Here is a 22,814-nt window from a genome sequence, read left to right as displayed (position 1 = left end):
AGACATTTTGTCTGGAGACATAACAAAAGACCAAATACATAATTTGCAAAGAAACAATTGTGTGTGGGAGTTATTTATTATGCAATTGTTTTGTTTAGAAAAATACAGAATTCCAACTGAGTGACAGAGCACTAAACCTCTTTAAATTGTGTGCAGGAGGGTTTTAGTCTCTTAGCCCTCACATACAATCCAATTCCTAAAAACTCAGTCTATGTGGTCCGGTTCTCAGTCCATGTGGGGTGGTAGAACATTTTGTATGTTTTATATGACACACTGCTCTGGTCCTGAAAATATTTTCTAGCTATCATATAAATAGGTATTCCAACTAGACTGTCTGGAACTGTATGTGGAAAACTAAGATGCATTACACAAAATCTGCCAAAAATAGCTTTTATTGTAAATAGTGTACTTTAGGAAGTGTTAGACTGGATGAAGATCTTTAGTTTTCTCAAAAATACTCTACAGGTTTTCTGACAAAAATGACAGATTGCCACCTTCGAACAGCAGGTAGCACCTTTGACACAACATCTAAATATCTATATAAAATATTATTTAATGTTAAATAACAGAATTTTCGACAGAACACATACAAGATTAACTCAAATTTACAACTACATAATCAAGAAAGTACAGACAATATGCAACTGTTAAACACATTGCACTTTACTTATTCATCCAAGCTTCAGCTGATAAAGATTGTAAGCTTGCACAGTGGGATTCTTGTCTTTGCTAAGCAATGTTCAAAAATCTACATTGTCTGACTTGCTAAGAGAGTTCTTCAGCCCCAAGCGGAAACGCTCCAGCCCCAGCCGACCCTACAATGTTAATTAACTGCCTATCAGACTTTTCATCTCTCTGTGTCCCGTAAGATCTTGGACTGAGGGGGTCTCCACACCAGCCCCCATTGAATGTTTGTTCCCAGTCAAAGAGCAGCCATTCACACCCACACAATAGTGAACATTCACCAGCCCTCCGAAAAGCAGGGGCCAGGGGTCAAACAGGATAAGAGGGAGAAGCACCCTCTCGCCCACAGAGTGTGCGATCGCTCAGTGCCAGGACAGACTGACAAGCAGGAGGGGGACATCCACATCCACAGCCAACAGCCTCCAGCAGTGCCCACTGGCACATGCCATGCTTTCAACACCAGTAACAGCCTGAACGCTTTGTGCTATCGAACTTTTGAAGTGAAAGACCATTTTTAACATGTGTGTCTGAACATTCGCTGACAACACACCAGATTATTCTTTTTATGCTTTATGTCTAAAGCAGAGGAAGCACAAGGGGAAAACAGCATTGCACTGCACATGTTGCTGTACCTGGGATTGACGCAGTCGTGACTGCCTCGGTGATTCTGGTTACGGCGGTTGCCTTTCTCAGTCAGACCAGCATTTATCTGCTGCTAAAGAGTTACTGTGTCAAGACTTTCTGAAAAGCCACCCTGCAGTTCTTTTTTCTTTTCTTTGTCTGTACTGGGAACATAAGGTTTCAATTATACAAATTTGAAGTGACCAGCACGCTTGTTTGAACTCCCTGGCTACACTGGTTCCCACCACACACAAATTTTGCTTTGATGCTACAGACGTTTACTGTCTGCATCTCAGTTTCCCTCCCTGTAAAACTGAGGACAGGAAAACAAAATTCCTTCTGTACCCACAGCCGATTCCAATAAGCTTGTGGAAAACCAACAAATCAGAGGAGGTCTTTTCACTGTCAGTCCGCATACAGTAACCGTGTCAGCACCGTGTCAGCACAAAACTCAGAGCAACAATCAACCTCAGTGCAGACCGATCACACAATTATTTCAGAATTTCCCATATTTAATCATAAATCCTTAAATCTGATTTGGATTACTGCTGTGCAAAATATTGAAAATGTCCCCTGACAAGTGTCACACAGTCCGGGCATTGGGATGTTTTTATTGGCCCCATCCATTAAAGAAGTCTTGCTTATCTTTTCTACACACTACCAAAAGCCAACCAAATGTATAAAAAGCCAAAATATACTTTAAACACAACTAAAACTCGACACAGGAGGGAAAATTGTTTTTTATCATAATAGCTTGTAATCCACTGCAGGATTTTGTCCAGTCACCTCTTCACTCCTCCTGTTAAAAAGTGGAAATAATCCGGAGATCCAGTCTCTAAATTGGCCTCGGCCATGATTCTTTTTTGCCTTAACCCTGTACAAAGAAACAGCCAGGAGAAGGAGCTAAATCTTTCAGTTTTAAAGTGCTAAGGCACTTCCTTATGGATGTTCAAGTTTGGTTTACATTTAAAAGCCTGTTCTTTGTTTCATTTTCAGAATGGTTTCTGCAATTGGAGTTATAATCAAAACTGAAGTGGTACTAGCCGAGAGGGTTGTACAAGGAGCCATCAGGGGACTGAACACCAGTTCTGACAGACACAAACAACTCTCACCTTATGTACTCCACCAAGAAGTACTGAACCGGCGAGCTGCCTTGACTCTCTCCCTGTTTCCATGACAATGCTACTTCTGTGTCGGACACTGCCAGGGCCCGAGCCTGCGTTGGCGGGGAAGGTGGGATGCATTTATCTGGTGGAGGAAGAGGGGAAAGTTAGAGATTGTCTCTGAGGTGAGATGACGGGTCTTAAACAACTGTGTGCCAAGTAAACTTTTAAATGCATCCAACAGAAAACCAACAGCTTTATTAATGTTTCCTATTGAAAATTCACTGCTGGCACCGTAACTAGAAGAGGAGAATTTCTGTTTATACGATATGGTGTGGCCAAAAACTGACGGGATACTGAACAGTGGTATTGCTTCATCTAAATGAGCAAATATACCAAAGTTGTTAGTAAATGCAGACATGAAGATGGGTCTTTTGGACTATTTTATAAACGGTTCATGGGACAAGCCTCCGAAAAGATTAATCTCATAGGCAAACATTTAATTACAACTGAAAGGGTATTGATGACAATCACCCAGCTCTTTCAGTGGTACTGATATACAGAGAGAATAGCCTGTAGTCTAGCTGATGTATGCTGCATACTGAAGAGCATCAAATCTGGACAGAAACACCAATAGTAATACAGGCTGATGGCCTTCATGTATTACAATAGGTATGTTACTTTTATGACATAACGTTTATATGAGATATTCAGGAATTCATGCTTTGTTCCAGAGAGCTCTTTTGAAGTTTCCTGGGCTCTCTTGCAAAACAGGAGCGAAGCCCATCGCCTCTCTGTCATAGTTTAACCTGCACATGTGGAAATATAGGACAGTCAGCCTAGGAGTTTTCTTTGGGTGAAATCCGTTTCACCCATTTCTATCTCCCTGAAGAAATCCTACTCGTCGCTTTGCTACCCACCTCGAGAAGCAGTGGTGACATCACGAGGCATGCTGGGCCTCCCTTCTCCCGCCCATCCGAAGGCTCCAACGCTGACCCTGTACTGAGTGCCCACCTTGAGGTTACCAATGACAACGTCCTGGAGCAGATACAGGGTTGACCCATCTTCAGTCTATTATTGTCATTAGAGGCAAAGTCCAAAAGAGCTCTTTGATAAACAGAAGCTGTATTTTCCCATGCCTGAGCTCAGGACCTCTGTTTTGTAGCAGTCTAAGTCACTATTGAGTCTGATATCAAAGTGGGTGCTGCTCACAATGAAAGCAACATTCAGCGCCTGAGGACAGAGGCATGATTGCCTGTTTTCCGTCAAGCTAACATTACTGTTTTTTTTTTATTAAAAGGAAAAACAGGCCCTTTAATGAAGCAAAATCAAAATCAAACATTTAAATTGCCTCTAGGGTATCTTACTAATCATTTTTGACACTTTACAATTTTAATGCTTTGTTTTCTTCTCAAACAAACCAAGCAAAGAACCCATGGGGAGAAACGTTCAGAATCTAATGTGAGATGAAGCCCAGAGAATGTCATTCTGATAAAAGACATGCATCCTGCAAACCAAACATGAATAATAAAATACTGGATTAGAGAATGTCACAGGATACTACTCCTTGGCATTCAAACAAATATACTGTTAAATATAGCAAAGCAAGCTAAATATACAAAAAGGCATCAAAACTGGAACAAATGACGTTTGTTATAATATGCTTTTGTTGAATTTTTAATGCCTTGGTGTTAAATGAAATATAATTTCAAATATTCTTGAATAAATATTTCAATTTCACTACAGTTCAATTCAATATCCAAAAAAGTGTTCCATTATGTTATACAGTACTTATACAGTGTATACATATAACAGTCTTTCAATGCAAGAAACATCAGGGACATACTGGAAAGGGTGGGGAAATTGGACACACTGACATGTACTGTACATCTGGGGTTTCAATCTTCATATACTTTAAATCTGTGTTAACTACCCATCTATAATACACTCCTTTAGATCAGCAGAATTCTTACACCATTCAATATCTTCTAACACATGCCTTATGGGGTCCTCTCTTATGTGAGGCATGTAAAGAACTAGAACAACATATTATACTTACAAAACTTGCTTGTCCATCAAACTGCCCCTGCAAAAACAATAAACAAGCCGGTCATCAGTTTTATGACAAAAAACAATACGAAATATCATATGATTTCTTGCATTCTGTACATACAGTAGCTATTATATCATACAGGACTAAACAGCTGTCTGTAACATTCTCACTATAGTTTTCTAAAAAAAGGTGCTCTAGCCCAGAACTGTACAAAAAGCCAACCACTGTGAGGCACAAGCACTATTCACCACACCGCAATGCAAAATCACGTCTCTTTGTAGTGACTCTCCCCAAAGCCTTACAGACAAGGCCTGTATAATATAATCTATGGAAAAGCACCGGATACTTTATGACAATCAATAAGAATACTGTGGGGCAAATACTAAACATCAGTTTGCGCTTTGTGTAATTTTACATAGCAAATACTGTAGGTTTTAAGTTAGATGTAAAATACCATACGTACTCTTTACTTACCATAGTAAGCATGCCCAGACTCAAAGGAATGTCATGTGTCACAGCTATACTCACTGGCCTGTTGTTCTTCATCTCTGTGTAAAACACCTGAAACAGGCCCACAAACACATAGAAAAGGCATTTAAGAGCAATGTTTTTAAGTGCGCTTTCAGCTAACCCCCCACCCGTGCACTGTAGTGAACCAGAAAGGATTTTTGGACTTTCGATACTTGCAGTTGGTCAAGGGTGCTACAGCGCTGGGGAGTGAGTCCACAGCACAGGCACACTTTGACAGGCTGGAACTGAGGTGAAACGTGTATTTCTCAGATCCTTCATTTCTGTTAGTAGCGCTATCAACTCTGAGGTCCTGTGGACAAACCTGATTGAAACGGCTCAGGGCTCTCCTGGCTGCCAAGCCCACTCCTGCTAACTCTCTTGCAATGGGATGAAATTCATTCTCACAACAGTTTAAAAGCTGATGAGGCCGGCTGTTGCAGAAGGTTTCCAAGCCACTGAACCATTCAAATGGCCAAAACCCCAGTGAGGGCCCACACGGCCAGTAATCTCAAGAGACACAGGAATCCTTAACACATCCATTAACCCCAAACCACAGGCAGCCGTCCGCACACTGCCTGGGAGTGAGTCACGAGGATGCGGATGAAATCCCACAGGGACTTTGGTCCAGGTTGAAGAGTCACAATTGCCAAACAAGCTGTGCTGATCACCAGGGCTGGCCTGTCCAGATGAGCTGTCAATAGGACAGGGACTAGCACAACAAAACCCCGAAGCAAATAGAGAAAGATGTTTCAATAATCTCCCACACCCCATATTACAGGATTTGGGAACTGTTTTTATTTCTGGTCCTCACCACAGCTTCAGCACTGCATAGGGATGAGAGTCTGTATCTGCACTCCACACCTGAAAATGAACTGTACCTTCCAAAACGGTTCTGCAATCCTCAGGTGCCGTTTTCTCTGCAAATCACTACAGGTTACATTTTCCCATCTCAATAATCGCAGTCTTAAACCAGCATCTTTTTTTCCCTTGCTTGTCCTGCAACCCACAGGCTATTACCGAAACAACATTGTGCGAATCTTAAACATGATAAAGTGCTGCAGCTGGATAATTGTACCTTGAGCTGTAAAATGTTAGTGTCTTGCTGCAATTTGTTCTTGGCAGAGAACATCTAATTGCCAATATGTACAGCAGAATGGCATGTTTTTATTATCTTAAAATGCAGTGCAAGACTAAAAACCAATAGAAGGGTGCTTTAAATTTCCAAGTAGATGCGTCTTCTCCCCATTCTTAAATCTTAAGTGCTGAGACATCAACCAAAGGAGGAGAACATAAGGTATAAACAGAGTATAATTAGGCTCCAGACGTAACTAGATAATCTGGTGGTGACAAATCAAAAAGACATGACTGGGATTCACAAATAATGGCACTTTCATAGGCCATATAAAACATTAGCAACAGCTTTAAAAGGCTGATTATAAAACTGACATTTCCTCAGAGTCATAAACAAAACAAGCAAAATCTTAACTTTGTTCCTCTTCACATGTAGCTACTTTAAAGAAATACTTTGTCAGTACAGCAGGTGCTTTACAGCACTTAGCACAAACAGGGACAACTCCTAGGTGTGTCTGGCCTGGAGAGTTTATTTACTTGGACGCGAGACTCACAGTGAGGTCACCCAAGGCTGTGATCTTCAGGTTCAGAGGCAGGGAACAGTTTCTTTAATGGTATTTATTTTCCCTGCTCGTCCAGCAGGCTGCTGGTACATACAGTAGGTCTTGTTCACTTTCTCTTTACTTTAGCAAGAGCAACAGCAGGGAGGTAACATTCTGTGTCCCAAAATACCATAGTAGGATCTTTTCAAATCAATCTCAATTGAAAAAAAACGTTTGTCAAAACATTGATAAACTTGCAATCAGCAGGTGGAAGAAGCCACTGCAACAGAGGTATCTGTCTTGAATTAACAAGTGGTGTCACGATGAGGAACAAATCTTTGACCAAGAATTAAAGGCTGTTTAAAAAAAAAATTCTACCTTTAATATAAGACTATGTGTTGAGCATTCTATAATAGGCCAAAGTTTGCATAAAACCAATTATTTTATTATTGTTTGCTCATTTTTTCCATTCAATAGTTTAGGCAGTGTTCTTGTCTATAAACCTCAGACACACTTTTTAGCCTGTGACACGTTCTATTGACTAACAGATGCCTTTTTATTCTTCGAAGAATGGTCATTTTATTAAAATTTCTTAGAAGTCCAGACAGTTCTGACATTATACTCCACAGCTAACTTTCTCCTTGAGTCACCTCAGGGCTTGTTTTGTTATTTAAAACATTGCAAAGTCCAGAACGTTTCTGGCATTCTTGGATTTTAAAATAGCAGTTACTCTCCAAAATACAGAGTGCTTCCTGTGGTTCCTAAAAAGAGCACAACCTCTGCATGACATACCCATTTACTTCGCACAATCTAAGCCAGTATCTGTAACATCTACAGCTAAGTCAATATTATTATTGCACGTCACAGAGGTCTGGCTCGCCTTTCACAGAGAGCCTGCATGCTTCTCTTCAATTATCATGCAGCAGGTCAGAATTTCATTTTTCTTTAGTAACATGAATTTGTTTTCCTAGAGAGCCTGTCTTCTCTTGATCCAGTCTCTTGTGAGCTTCAGCAGCAGATCAGAGCCCAATCTCTGACTCTTCGCTACAACATCATTCCAGTAGTGTTGAGGTTTTCTTTCACTCTTACAGGTTTGGAATGCCATAAAGTACTGACAGCTCCATTTACTGTGCTTGTTTCCTCCACTATAGTATATGGCCCAAAGGGTCCCAGAGATTGGGAACTAACTCAACACCAGAAAATACTTATCACAGTTCATCAGAGTGCAGCGACTGACAAAAAACAAAGAAAAAGAAGATGTTCACCATTACAAAAGTCAATCCGCCACACAAGATTGAAAAACAAATTTCGTTCTCCTAATGTATTCAGGCAAGACATTTATTTGTGAACTTACATGTAAGTCAATTAGAAAACCTGTCATTTATTTTCTGATGATTTGTTAACTTGTTAATATCAATAAAAAAGAACCAGTATTATCTAACAGAAAGAAAATCATTATTTTGACTGCTTAAAGTATGTCAAGTTTAATCATTGTCATTTTGGAGCAGCTTTGACTGCTGAAAGGCATTTTCTGTATGTATTGTTATTTCTGTTTGCAACCTTTTTTGCAATCTTTTTCACACAGAACACTGATCTTTTACTGTGCCTCTGAAACAGACCTGTTCACCAATTGACCAATTTCCAATGGACAACAAATACTGCATATTGAATCACCTCAAGACTTATTTTTCCCAGCACCATTTAAGATGCCCTAAATAAGTGAATACCCAAAGTTACAGGGTACCCAGTGACAATTTAAGCCACTCTAGAAAGATTTTAAAGGTATATATTAAAGGGTATAGACTGAAGAGCTGGGATTTTCTATCAGTGCAAATGAGATCCAAAAGCCAGTGTTATATTCAAGTCCCACCAGGGCATTCACAAGTTCAAACAATTTTCTCCATAGACTTTAAGATGACTAACATAAGAATCACCCCAGTTTCAGATCCAGACTGTGAGCCTCACCACCTGCTACTGGAAAATCTTAAAGACAGGGTGGGTTTGCACACACAATGACAGAATTGGATGCCTGGATGGGGAGACTTAAATCAGCTAAGGTTCCTTCCCTCAAAAACAGGCAGTGGATATAACCTAGCCATAGTAGACCGAGTCACAACCCCTTTTCTGAACATCAGGCTGCCATGCAGAGGCTGGGTGCTTCAAATACTTTACTTCACTCTCTGTAAAAGTGGAGTGGAGATGCAGGCATTGGGTAAACCCAAGACTGAAGGCCTCCTACTGTACCTTGTACCCGGTGATGGTGCTGATGTGGCGTCGGGGCATCCTCCAGCGCACACTGAATGCCGTACAGTTCAGGGGCTCCACCTGGATGTCCAGGGGAGGACTCAGTCGATCTGCGATACAGAAACACAACGGGTTTAGGATGTGCTACAAGCTGAGGCCAGAACACAAGTCCTCACACTGTAACAGGGACTCTCAGAGGCATCGTGGTTTCAAACTTGGGTGGATCTGGCAATCCCGGACAGTGAATAAGAAAACTACTCGCTAACAAGACAGTGGATGGATGACAAGGAACTTTTGTTATCTTCGGGGAGCAACGTTTTAACTCTACAAACAATCCCTTTATATAACCCTGCATTTTGGTTGTTGATACTGTTTTCTGGATCCACTGGGTACAGAGCACATTGAGTGCTGAGCTCATCACAGCAAAGAAGATCAACATAATTGGGCCTGGTGGACACCAGCATGACTGACTAACCCAAGGAAACCAGAGTGCTGCTGAAAGCGGTGTGAGTGGAGCAGTAGGTCATGCTCTTTTCACTGGAGCAGTAAACCCCAAGTCAGATCTCAACCTGTGATAAGACAGGGTCCCCTGTACTGCAGGAGACGCCACACTGGTGAGTCGGTGTGCACCTGAAAGAAACCAGACCACTACCAGGAAAAACAAGGGTGCGTGCCATCATACCAGGGCAATGAAATTTTATTTCAGACTCTCTCAGCATGGCTGAAATGGATTTCCCCTTTGCGATAAGTATTCTAACACTTTTCCACCTGTATTGTTGTGCCCTGCATGCACAAAACAACAGTCTCAGAGAAAGTTGCTCTTCAGTGACTGGCAGCCAGTCCACTAACACCAGTCAAGTTCTTCAGGATAGTTATGATGTTCATTCAAGATAAAGAGGCCCATAATAAAATATAGTTGAACTACAGTAACTCTCATTGACCTTGTCAAGCACTCTAATCAAGCTTAAAGTTAACTAAACTGTGCCCTGGTCCACTACTATTACGTCAACGCCCAAGAAGTGAGAATCTCCGAAGAGCACAGCTCCTCACTAAAAGGATATCATTTTATTTATAAACAGAGAAAAGAAATCTTTAAAAAAACAACCATCTTCTGTATGATATTGTAGCTTTTCTATGTGCAATACGAATAAACCCTTGGGTCTTACCAAGAAAAAACAACAACATTAATGTAGTATATTGACACAATAAGAAAAAACAAAGCACATGCACAATTTGGGTTGACATTTTATTCTCCTTGCTGAAAAAATGCAAGTGCCAGGCAAGTCTTGAATCACCTGCAATAACCCAACCATTACACTGGCCACAAAGAGTTCATGGGTGCTGTCAATGTGAAAATCTCTGTGGCGCCCCTCGTTGTGCTCCCAACCAACATAGCAGATGTTAAAACTTCATATAATTGACTTAATGGCAATCTTCCACCACCCCCCCCAGGGATTCAAAGCAGGGAAGACGATAGGTTTTCTGTTCCACCAGGCCTTTGAAGCTGCACAAATTGGAAGCATGTGTTGAGCACACATGCCACACTATCAGCATGGCAAGCCGAGACAGTCTTTTCCATGATAAACTACTAAAGTCCATTAGGGACATTCAGGCATGCAGTACTAATCACACATTGGGTTACCCTGTGCTCAGTTTTAATGGCAGAGAAGCAGCATCTTCAGGTGTTCATCCCTTCATTAAAGATGTAATAATATTTGAAACCCATTCTAAAATTAGAACAAATGGTTAGAGGTTTGAAAGGCAGTTAAATGAGTTTTCCTGATTAGAAGGCGTTATAGTCCTCCACTGGCAAGGTATCAATTTCCTGTCAGCAATTAAGAGTGTTTACATCACCAATTTCAATTTTGAAAAATAGTGCATCCAAGGATGTAATTGTGAAAGACAGGTTTTCAGGATTTACAAGCTGGTAGACTGCTATTGACTTGAAAAAGTCTGTAAATCAAGGAGTGTCACTTCTGGCCTGGTCTGCCCCCATCTTGGTGAGCACAGTTCCACCCTGGCCCATGGTCACCACACACGAAGCAGTTACACCATTTAACCAATCCTGACAACTGGAATCCTTAAAGCAGAAAATTTGCACAGTTGGGAATCTATCAAGATTCCTTCCAAAATATACAATTTTCAAAAGTACCATATGATAAGAAGATGCATAGGGAACTAGCCATAAGCCCAGTTTGAAATAAAAAGGTTATCGAGGGCACCAGCAGAAAGTCTGTGCAAAGTAGCCATGGTCTCACCTTGCAGAACAAATAGTGTCAGGGTAGTAAAGACAAAACTCAGAAAAGTCATCAACTCGGACAAAATTCTGGGGTTCATTTAGACAACGAACAAGTTTGTTAGTCTCGAGTTTCCCCGGATTACCTTCATACAGTACTGTATATCTCTCACCTACACGGAGAAGCACATGAAAATAGTTCAAACCAGTGTTCAGGTTTGACATGCTAGCGCTCAAAAGTTAGACACAGAACTTGATGAGCAGTAATCAGTAATGATACATACATCATGTTGATACGATTGCAGAGAATAAAGGACAGCGAACTAGTAAACACTACACAGATGGCAGCACACAGGCGAGAAACCAGAAACATACAGTACGTAGCTAGAGTACTCTCATATAGTGCTGTATGGCTAGCACAGGGAAAGACCTATCTAGCTATGTAACCAATGTAAAACCAAACACTCCTGGATGGAGTGGGAAGAATAAAAGGGGAAGGCTGTTCCCAGAGAGAGCACACAGACTGTTATCTGACCTGTTCATACAGTATACAGCAGGATTATAGGTCTCTTTAATCCAGCACTTGGAATTTTGGAGATTGTGGGTACTATAATCACTTCAGGTCTGTGAAAAGCCTGTCCTGCCTTTTACAAGCCTTTTTTCCCCAGTATTACAGTATTAATAAAAGCAAATGTTTTCTTTTGTTTGGCCTGTCTATATTAGGTCACTTGAGTAAGATCCCACAGTCTTCAATATCCATGTGTCGTGCATATGGTTCTATCAGACAAAATATTAGGAGCTCAAAATCCCATTGTTGAACTCATCAGGTAAAGATGAAGTAGAGATGAGATACAGTACATTGGTGATGATTTAACACCAAGGTTGATGTTCAAGAAGTTCTACACATCTTTTTGGATTTGCCATGGTGTTTTCCCCCAAAAAGATTACGGTGTTTACAAAACTGTACTACAAGTTGTTTTGGAGTAACAGGTTTAGTATCTATCAACTGCACAACTGCAATTCAGTCCTTCATGGAACAAAGTTTCATTTCTCAGGGCTTGTCATTTACCACAAACACCACCACCTACAGATGATTTAGGAATCAGGTTGTGCAGATGATTTAAATACAAAATGACATGGCAAAGATTGAAAAAAAGTGGCTGCTGGTGGAATGTTTGCAAAAAAAAAGACAGAGCAGCAAATTCCAACTAACGGCAAATAACAAAAGTTAACACAGGGCCACTCTGTACAGTACTGTATGTGATAAATCAAATACCGTATATTCTGCATTCACACAGACTATGCTTTTGGCCTTGTAATATAGCATCTGTTCCAAAAACACTTTTGTAATCACCACTAGTACCAGATTAACTGAGTTTTCTCAGCTAAAGAGAGTCTTAAAAAAAAAGGTCTAAATCAGAATAAAGAGACCGTAAATGACCAGACAGTTGCTCAGCACCTTATTTAATGAACAGTAAGGCCTATGAGACTAAATTTATTTCCCTGATGAACACAATCCTAAAAAAACAACCCCACCACCATCTCTACAAACTTCAAATCTATCACTCATTGCTGGAAAATAACAAATACGGAGAGAGAGATCCCGCAGCACCACTAGGCTGCTTTCCAAAATGATCTATTCTATTCGGACAAATTTCTTCCCCCTTTTCTCTTAGCGGTGTCAAAAGGAATGAATTACAAATGCATGTGATGCCAAAAGGGCATCAGGAGAGAGGCTCACGAGGAAGCAGGTGGAGCAGTGGCTAGGGTCCTACACTTCTACAGTAACTAGAGGACTGTGCGTTCACATCCCCCACCCTGCAGTTCATATAGTAAGAAACATAACATTTAATTTGTGCACACCCGATGTCAGCTCTAGAAAGAGCAGGCTGTGTGGGTAACTAATTATGTGCCTCCACCACCCTAGAAAGGCACATGAGCCTGCTAAGTTGCCCTGTGTGAAAAAAATCCCAACTATCAACTCAGTCTTCAGTCCGAAGCCAGCTCACCTCCCAGAATCTGAGCCTTTTCTAAAACTGGGGAAGTACCCTATCATGCAGTGTCGTCGGCCATCTTCACAGAGGGGGTTTTACTCATCTCAGGTTGAGATTTCCATAAGAGGAATATTTGAATGTGAACTGTTTGGGGAATTTTGGGATCAGAAAACTGATGAGGGCTTTTTCTTTCCTAAATCTGTAACACTAAATATACGAGACATATTTTAATGGGTAGACAGCCTGATAACAAAGGGGAGCCTTACAGATCAGACAGACAGATTTTTCACATCTCCCTTTCAGTTGTCACTATGGTGACAGGCTTTGATAAGCAAGTACGAGAGTTCATTTTCATTAACTTATCTACTGTGCTTTTGCATTTCGGGAGCTACAAAGACACAATCAGTTGCTATTCAGACAAGTACCATCTCTTGTTTCTTACATTATTGGCTGGTGGTGTGTGACACTGAGGCACTAAATAAAAGGCTGTAATCATGCTGTATCTCTCATCTCGCAGCAAAAAAATGGTTCATCCAGAGCCCATTTAAATATTTATGTAAAACTGCAAAGCAAAACATGACCTTTTATTGACAATGTAATGCCACATTGTTCTCAGGTTTTGCTCTGTTTGAATCAAAACCCATTATCAGATAAAGGACAGATACAGGGGAGATTTAGAGAAAAAACAGAAACTTTTCTAAGGCAAGCTGATGTAGGGGCAGAACATTGATCATATTCTAACGGATATAACAACATATATACAGTATACAGAACATTAATGTGGGGTCAGCTTTGCATGAGCATAATATTACATTGGTAAATGAACATACGCCCTTGGCTGAACTTGAGCTGTTCACCTGGGACTTCATTAAGGAAAGAATAGGATCTGTCACACTGACAAGAGCTACTGTGAACACAAACACGGCTGCACAGAAAAAACAAGATGTATAGAGGACCTTTTCTGTTCCCAGACAATTATAAATCATGTTTTTCCAGAGACAGTGTCCATACAATCTGATAGTTATATTTTCTGACAAGCAACCCCTGCCACAAGGAAAGGAGTTTGAAGACACCTGAAGGAGGAGTAAGAAGAATGAGTCATGTGCATTGATGCACCAGTGGTGAACTTTGAGAAATTTAAACAGGTGAATCGATTTCTTCACAGAAGGCCGATATTCACCTGGTGCTGAGAAACTCCATACCTTCATGCTTCATAGGTGTCTCCATTCAGAGGCTAAAGACCCCACTAATAAGGACTGAGACAAACCAGTACATGAATGAGAAACAGCACCAGGGCTGGGGGCCGCATAGAGTTTGAGAAGTCAGAAAGGCTTCCCTGTTTGAAATGCCGAAAATGCATAGCGTCTCAGATCCCTGTGGCACAGATTCTTCTACAAAGTGCCATAATGACATATGTTCTGAGGGTGGAGCTGACCCTTCCTAAAGACAATGCTAATTGCAGGTTGTGGGTGATTAGGACAGGTGGATGGACTCCAGAAATGATTCATAGTTCCCAGACCAGTACCAATGTAGTCTATAAGCATATCAGCACTTAGTCAAAGCTCTGTAATCTGGACACCACTTCTTTGTCTTCTTAAATAACAGAGATCTCTCATGTACACTTCCATAATGAGTGTAAAATGTGTGGAAACCTCCAAAAAACTCCAGAAACAACATGGCAAAGCCCGTAGTCCTGCATGGCCCCTGCAGACCACTGTCAGGCCCACAGGGCACTAAGATCTGGTTCCTCAGGCCAACTGGCAATTGCTGAGGGGCCACAAGTCCTAGGTCAGACTGTTCTCTGTGCTGCCCCCCAGTGGTGAAATGACCTACCTGCTACATTGCGGATTCACTTGCAGTCTTCCAGAAAAACCTGAAAATCCATATCTGCGGGATATACTGTAGCTGACACCAGCTATGACTGACCCTAACCTACAGATTCTGCCCTTATGCTATGACTTCCTGTCTGTTTCTGCACTGAAACTCCTCATCACTGTGCAGCATCCTGGCACCTAATTATTACTGTGCGTGCTGTTATTTGCACCCTTTGAGGCTTGACTGCACTGTAAACATCAATATATCGCACCCATCTTTGTTTTCTCCAAGTTAATTTTTAGAACTGGACAAACTAAGCAACAAAGGCCAGTCTACAGGTTCTTAATCAGTAATGCAAATGTCGCATTTGTTTTGTTCCAAATAGTTCTCCAGTAGATATAAAGCTTTGTCAGATGGTATTAATTATTTCCCACAATTCTTCACACAGTATTGCCTGTGTTGAGCTAGGCTAATCATGGATGAATGCCCTCTCTTTAAATAAAAAAGTTAATAACCATACGAATTCCAGATTGTACCCGTTTTTTGCCGTGGTAAACTATGAGAAGTCTTTTCTTTGGCAAACAGCAGTTAAAAGCAAAGTAAAAATCGTCTAACTACACAGAAAAAGTATTGCTGTAGGATCTTCAGAGCTGATCATACAGTAGTATCTTTTTAGACTTTTTTTCTCTAAGCAGCTATGAGGAATTAAATCCTACTTCTTCTGACCTACAGAATCATTGTCTGCATACCAGTAAATCACGACTACCAAGAAGACACGTAACGTCACGTCCTGACGTGCATTACGTTATGCGCTGCGGCTATGGGGATCAGAACCACGCTAATTTTAATTTAGTTACAGATATCTAAATTGACCAGACATGCCTCCCTTTCACTTAACACAAAGGGTTATAGCTAAACTATGACATAATAACTGGATTATAGGTGTGGAAACTATGAATAGCTCACCTATAAGGCTTTACATGGCTTGGCACCTCAATACCTGTCTGAACTTTTATCGCTCTACTCCCCACCTCGCAACCTCCGCTCTTCAAATTCTGCCCTCCTTACTGTCTCCCAAGCCCGTCTACATTGTATGGGCGACAGGGCCTTCTCCTGCTATGCCCCCAAGCTCTGGAACTCTTTGCCCAAGGATATCCGAGAGTCACCTTCTCTAAACTCCTTCAAATCCAGACTCAAAACCTTCTTCTTCAGAAAAGCCTTTACTTCACTGGTTCCATTCTTCACCCCTCTGCTCTTCTTAGTACCACTTCCACGGTCTCCTCTATTGTTATTGTTCTAATTGTAATTGTGTCTTATCTTGTGAAATCTTCTTATTTAGATAGATAATACTTTATTAATCCCGTAGGGAAATTGATGATTATTTATTGTTGTAGTCTTCTTATTTATTGTTATTGTCATCCTGTAAAGCACTTTGAGAAGCCACCTTTAAAGGCGCTACATAAAATAAAGTTTATTATTATTATTATTATTATTATTAATACCTCCCAGTTACGCTTCCTATTTTTTACAATTTACAGGTAATTCGTAAGATGTCCAATAAACTTAAAAATATAAAATGTAATTATCTAAAATGGATAACATAGAACAGGATTTTGAAGTATAATCAATGAATAAAAGTACCCTTTACCCAGATTTTTAATGTTAACAGTGAACTATAATTTACCACAAAAGTAAACGGTACTCTTCCTTCCCACAGAGAAACAACTCCATACAAACGTGAACATTTGAGTCATTGCTCAATTTGCAATTAAATATATGATGGGCCCGGGATCAGGGTAAATTTAATAATTTCTCTCTTGCCACCCGCTGGCTTCTAACAAGTTTTGCTTGGTACCGTTAATTTGGATCCTCATGCCCAATTCCCTCAACAGAACCGCAAACAATGCACCAGAGCGCCCTCTGTTGACTTGATCGTAGAACTGATTATGATCATTATTATTAATTATTATGTTGCAAATATTGTTTCCCGTTTCCTGAAAAGTATAGCGGTTAGTCCACATTGAATAAGAACAATATACTGTTTTGTGTCTAGAATCATTGGTCCACAGGACTGGCAATCGAACTCATACAGTACGTTTTGTGAAAGGCTTCAATTCAGTACTATAATAAAATTCCTCTGTTCATTCATAAAGTTTTATCGGCTGTTCAACCGTAGTGGTCTCTAGTCAATTAGAAATATTAAACATGACCGTGTGCTAAATCTTTTGAAAAGCAGCTGGACTTGAACTGTGCAAGTGCACTTCTACTAAATACTGAGTGTGAGGTAACTTTATTACTGGAGATACGCCTCGTTAATTCAAGTGAAAAATGCAGACGTCATGTTTCAGTACAATATCTAAAATAAGCGTTGTTTTGTGTGTTTGTTTAAAACAAACTTAACTATCTGTATTTAAAAAACGTCGTTTCAAAATATTGTTTATAAACGATAAAGTTGGGCTTTGGTTACTGTAATACTGTAGATTAATAGAACATTTACAAAACACACCGATACTTATTCAACGTACTGTACAGTAGCTGTAAAACGGAGTAATCAAACGCTAAAACAGGATGAGTAGCCTCCCACTTTGTTTACTGATCTGAGCCGCTCATCCGCAACCTCTCCTCCACTGTCTGTCGCAGATAACCACTACACCGCAAATCTGGATACTGTGCGTACAGAGGGTTTAGCCTGCCTTTGATAATTCCATGAGCCATCAATCAATTATGAAATATTATGACTTATTTAGCAGAATTTCTCAGTTTTCACGTCATACAGTGATGTATTCAGCGGGGAACGACAATGTAGAGAGAAATCAGAAAGTCAGAAACCACTATTCAAAAGAAACGAATAAAAATGTTGTTGAAGTAACAGTAAAAAAGAAAATCGAAGCACCAGTAGAAACAGTTACAAGATCGCCTGCTATGCAGCCCATAAATTTAATAAATTTGCCATTGAAATGCGTTTAATGTTTAGATTCAGGATCAAATGTTAATCGAAGACCAAAATACGCATTTCAAATTCGCGAAAATGTCATTCTTTAATAAACATGCTATAGACACGCCCAAACAACAGATTCCTCTTTAGCATTTCAATTGCGAAAAATTAAACAGGATAAAACGGGAGGAAGTTATTGTTTGATGTTTAGGTACAAATCACACAAGCAGACAATCCTGTGTGATGGATTGCCCAGCCGATTTTAACCCTCTTTGTCGTCTCATAGGTACCTTTACTTGCTGTCACCTGTAAAAACGCGAAAAGTTTTGGAAGATTTTGGGGGGGGGTAATTACCTTGTTTTCTCACGGCAGTCCTCCTCGCGCAATAAGCAGCTTCTGTCAGGAGAATAATTACACATGAAAAGAAAAACGAGCTCCTCTCCCTGCTTAAAAAACCCATTTCTTGCTCATCGAAGTTGAAAAAGTTTCAGTTTTCACGAATAATCCACAGCCGAAGATGAAACGGAGAGTCCGGTTCCTGAAAGTTGAACGCTAATAATCGCGGTCCTTTTTACACTACTGGACGCGTCCCACCCCGGACAGGATAAAGTCCTCCAGAATGAATCCCGCACAAAGCAGCCAGCCTCTTCTTTTCCCGGCAGGGGGGTGCTGAGACTGACCATCTGATGAGATTACAATCTGCTAAAGATCAGTAAATGAGCAACCTAGCGCTGGCATGTCCATTCCACACACTAGGCGCAGGAGCCCCGCTTCTTTCTCGGCACCCCTACAAGACACCCCTCCAAAATAATACTGAATTCCGATTTACAGCTGGTACTTCGAAGTTCTTCTGCATTTGGGTCCATCGTAACTACGGAGGAAGACCGGGCGTTGGATGGTTCGGGGTGGGGGGAGGGAAGAAGGAGGGAAGGAGGGAGCATTTGGAGTTTAAGAGGATAAATCGAGTTTAATCCTCCCAGATGGAGGTTTGAAGATTGCTACCGCCACTCAGACTAATATAGAAACGCCCAGAGGGGGATTTATAATCACGAATGTAATTAAAGTGTTTATGACGAAAAAAGTACAAAAACAACAACAATATATGTTTAGCCTTTCAAGTTGCTATTGAAAAGAATGTTATCATTTTAACTTAGGGAAGGTGTGATTGATTTCTGTCGTGTCCTGGAAAGCCCTGGGAAGAAAGAGAGAAAGCAACAGGTGTCTGAATGAGAGCGATTTACACCTTGTAAAGCACTTAACTCGCCAGTCAATTTGCATTATCACAGGAAGGTTCGACAGTAGCCCTACGCTCAGAGTGTAGGTACAGTAAGAGTCCGCCCAGTTATTGACTGCCATTCTTCGACCCTGCATGATACTCATGTTCGAATAGAAGACATGGCTGTCGTTTGGTGCAGCTGTATTATCTCCGTCTTCATTCACCCTAACCCTGACCCTAAATTCTGTTAGTGCTGTCCCCAAGGAGGGAATGTAATTCTAGCCTTGCAAGAGCTACATAAAAATACAATTATTCTTAATCCGTTGCACTGGTTGAAGCAATTAAGGAAGCAAGCACTCCTTGTCCTGGTGCCATAGGAAATGATTGTACAAAACATGACATTCTTTTGAAACTTAGCCTTATTGAACAATTTAGCATTTCAAAAGACAGCCTGGCCAAAACGTCCAGATTCTTGTAACTCAGAAAGTTAAGCAGTGAGAGAAAGAATAAAACCATCAATACAGTGTACAGTAGCTAACATATTGGACATAACATCTCAGGACATGGACATATAAACTAGTGCAAGTACCAGGCAGCAATAATTTTACCATAAAACTGGAAACAATCCACACTCTACTACTGTGGTGGGCTGCCTTCATAGCCACTCCAAAAAAGAGTTGGAACATTTGCTGCATTCTGTGGGGGGTCCTTTTAAATACCTTAGAAACCCATATACCATGTACTTGAACAGTAAAGCTTGAAAGATGGGAATAAATACATTTTATCTCCATAAGTCAGTCAAAATGTACATATAAAAAACACTTCCATAGATTGTTTTTACAATATAATACAACAAACTAGTGAATAAAACACACAACAGAGAGTTTTTAAAGATATGAGGGTGAAAATATTTACAACCTTCTTGTGTTTACTATATGCACTCTTTAGTTGAATGCTAGCACATTTAAACATTTGGGAAACAGAACCCTTTAAATCTGAAGATAGAGTGGACCGAACAGTTTCCAAAAAAAGACAGCAAACTATTTTCCACGGGCCCAATTCAAAGTAACAGATGGTTCTTAACAAACACACGGAAAATCGTACTCTATGTCACCAAAACAGCTACACTGTGCACCAAAAGAAACGTAACACTCAATTCAGACTGTAAAGTACTGTACAGTACATGCATGCTTTCAGAAAAATAAAGAATATGGATTTTACATATAAATTAAATGTTTTTGGTATGACTTTGATCATTTTTCACTGACCAGTCACTCAGATTTATTTTCTTAAGAACAAGAGCTCAGTTGTTAGTGGTACCAGTGCCAAAAACATGTTTTAATACACTACATCACCTTGAAGGCACAGGATATTGGCACAACAGTGTGTATGTCCAAGACAAACACTGAGAATGTGATTGTGGTCTCAAAGAATCACAGGGTAGAATGTAAAGAACAGGTAACCCATCATACCAAGGAGTAAATGATAAATCCTCAACTGCACTGGGCTTGGGAATCGTGCTAGTATTCTTAGATTACATTCTATTGACTCTGGTACCCATTATATTAGCTCAGTGCTGTCATGTGGGCTCTTGCCATGAAATTCCATGCATGTTTGTATTACACTGTCATACACAGTGTCAGGCCTTTCACAGAGACTTCAACAAACTCCTGCGTCTCACCCCAACATGTACCCACTTCCCCACTCAACACAGAGGCACAATGCACAGCAGAAGGACTGTAAAAGAGGGACTCGTCACTACACAGTCCTTTTTTTGCATGAGAAAGAAGTAGATGCCTAGTAGATACACAGTTTTCTTCAAAAACATATTTCTTTTTTCCTTTCCTAGCATCAAGGACTCATGGGGCTGGCAGTGATAACAGACAGAACAGTCCGGGTTTTGTATGGATCCCAAAAGCAAGGTACTGTACAGTACTGTATAAAAGGACTGGTCCCTTTCCTGTTGCCTTCTCATGGCTGTTCCTGAATGCTTGTAATTGGTTGATGCACCACACTGTTTTAAAAGGGCTTTTAAGCCAATTAAATGTTGCTTCGTGTGTGTACATTCTCTTTAAAAGAAAACATGATGTTTTCACCTATGCAGGGTAGACTTTGACAAGATTCTTGACATCCTGCAAAGATCCACTCCAGACTTGTCTCTGGAAATCATGCAGTGAGCCCAGTCCTCCAGAGCACTGTGGCTACAGGAATTCCCAGAGCACGTTCCCAAGTCATTCAAATGTCCTGTCAGCCATGTGTCTGTCCCACAGACAGCCACATATATTTGTTTTCTTTCTTTTCTGGAGTCAATGATTGAGCTTTACCAATTCGTGGGTTTTTTGTAAACAGGATGACCCCAGGGGTGCTCTCTAGGTTACACCGTTTAAGTAAATCCATTTTGCCGAAAGAGGCTTCACTTTGTTTCAAACTTACAATAACAGCTTAGTGATAGAAGAGTTACACAAGGGATCTATATCTTTTTGAAAGAAAACTGACAGCAAATGCTTTCTCCTTGTCAGGGCTCATATTCTGATCCTTCAGTTTTAATATCTGCTCCACTGGGTCACTGCTATTTAACCTTTTTTGGGATAGACGGAAATGAAGAGTCAAATCCAGGAGTCAAAGGAAATTGTTGAATTCATTACCCGCTGAAATCTCTATTGTTTTTTTTTTCCTCTCTGTAGATATTGAAGGAAATATATCTGTCTAGAGCTGTATTATTGCTTTCTCATAAAACAAAGACATTTGTATGAAAGAAAACATTATTTTGCTTGACTCTAGGCAAACTGACAATGTATTAATCTCCACATGAAAACAGTCCTTGATCTTAATCTAATTTCTATGAATTCTTCATCAGTTGTTTCTTTGATTTATGACCAAGCAGTGCAATTTGAGCTGTTGCATGCATGAAAGATTAAAAAAACTCTTAAATGCCATAGAGCTTCCATTTTGGCATACACATGAAAGCTGGATTTGAACAGTGTCTGCTCTTAAAATTCAGAACTTCTGCTGGTCCTTTATTTCACTTAAAGCAAATCTTAAATTTTCATCTTCCACAAACCTTAATAGGTCTGTGTCCAATGACCACAAGAACACTCACTCTTCTTATCTGGGCAATTACTGGTGGCTAACGTGGGGGCTCCAGTAACAGATTATTTCAATCAATTTGCAGTATTGTTGTAGAAACCTCTAATGTTTCCCTACATGTCAGAAACACGTCAGTGCTCCTGTTCATCTGCACACACAGTGTAAGCCTGTGATTTTGTAAAGCATAAGAGAGAACTCTTTTCTTCTGTGCCAACACTGCATTTTGTCTTTAGCGGTGTTTTAAGGATCCATTGGCATTGTTTACTGCAATTAGGTGCATGAGGGGAATAAAATCAAACCGGAATGAAAAAAAACATGTTAATTCAACACATTGTCATTGTGTGAGTCCAAAATGTGGCCCTGTGGCTAAAGATCTGCGCCTGTGGCTAGAAGGTTGCCGGTTTGTATCCCGTGGCCGGCAGAGGAATCCTACTCCGTTGGGCCCCTGAGCAAGGCCCTTAACCCCATATAAATGTCAGACCCTATGCTCTGACCCCAAGCTTCTCTCCCTGTCTGTGTGTCTCATGATGAGCAAGTTGGGGTATGCAAAAAGACAAATTCCTAATACAAGACATGTACAGTATGTGGCCAATAAAGTGATCTTATAAAACTGAGTTTCCATCCCTATGGTTATTGAACCTGTGCCCTGGCTTATTTCAAGAAATCATTGTATGAGCTCTTCAGATCAATTAGCTACTAACTA

At 40.4% G+C, this 22,814-nt stretch overlaps 1 protein-coding gene across 4 annotated transcripts in view; it reads right to left on the bottom strand.

The window, feature by feature from the left end:
* egflam (EGF-like, fibronectin type III and laminin G domains) overlaps positions 1-18,742 on the bottom strand; it is a 56,274-nt gene extending 37,532 nt beyond the window's left edge. Inside the window, exons 1-6 of one of the 4 annotated variants that reach the window (XM_088628719.1) lie at positions 18,163-18,742; positions 8,829-8,938; positions 4,936-5,022; positions 4,468-4,494; positions 3,329-3,479; positions 2,418-2,553 (exon numbers count right to left, since the gene is read on the bottom strand). In XM_088628719.1, the coding sequence (XP_088484845.1) occupies positions 2,418-2,553; positions 3,329-3,479; positions 4,468-4,494; positions 4,936-5,022; positions 8,829-8,938; positions 18,163-18,268 (617 nt within the window). In that variant the 5' untranslated portion in view covers positions 18,269-18,742. Of the gene's footprint in view, positions 1-2,417; positions 2,554-3,328; positions 3,480-4,467; positions 4,495-4,935; positions 5,023-8,828; positions 8,939-14,891; positions 15,242-18,162 lie in introns of those variants that run through there. The other 3 variants (XM_088628720.1, XM_088628721.1, XM_088628722.1) reach the window with 3 other exon arrangements.
* Between the last annotated feature and the right edge of the window lie 4,072 nt (positions 18,743-22,814).

Source organism: Lepisosteus platostomus, chromosome 4 (assembly GCF_059453375.1).
Source record: "Lepisosteus platostomus isolate fLepPlt1 chromosome 4, fLepPlt1.hap1, whole genome shotgun sequence".
Lineage (NCBI taxonomy): Eukaryota > Metazoa > Chordata > Actinopteri > Semionotiformes > Lepisosteidae > Lepisosteus > Lepisosteus platostomus.
Note: the sequence above shows the minus strand (reverse complement) of the source record. Positions and strands in the feature narration are given on the sequence as shown.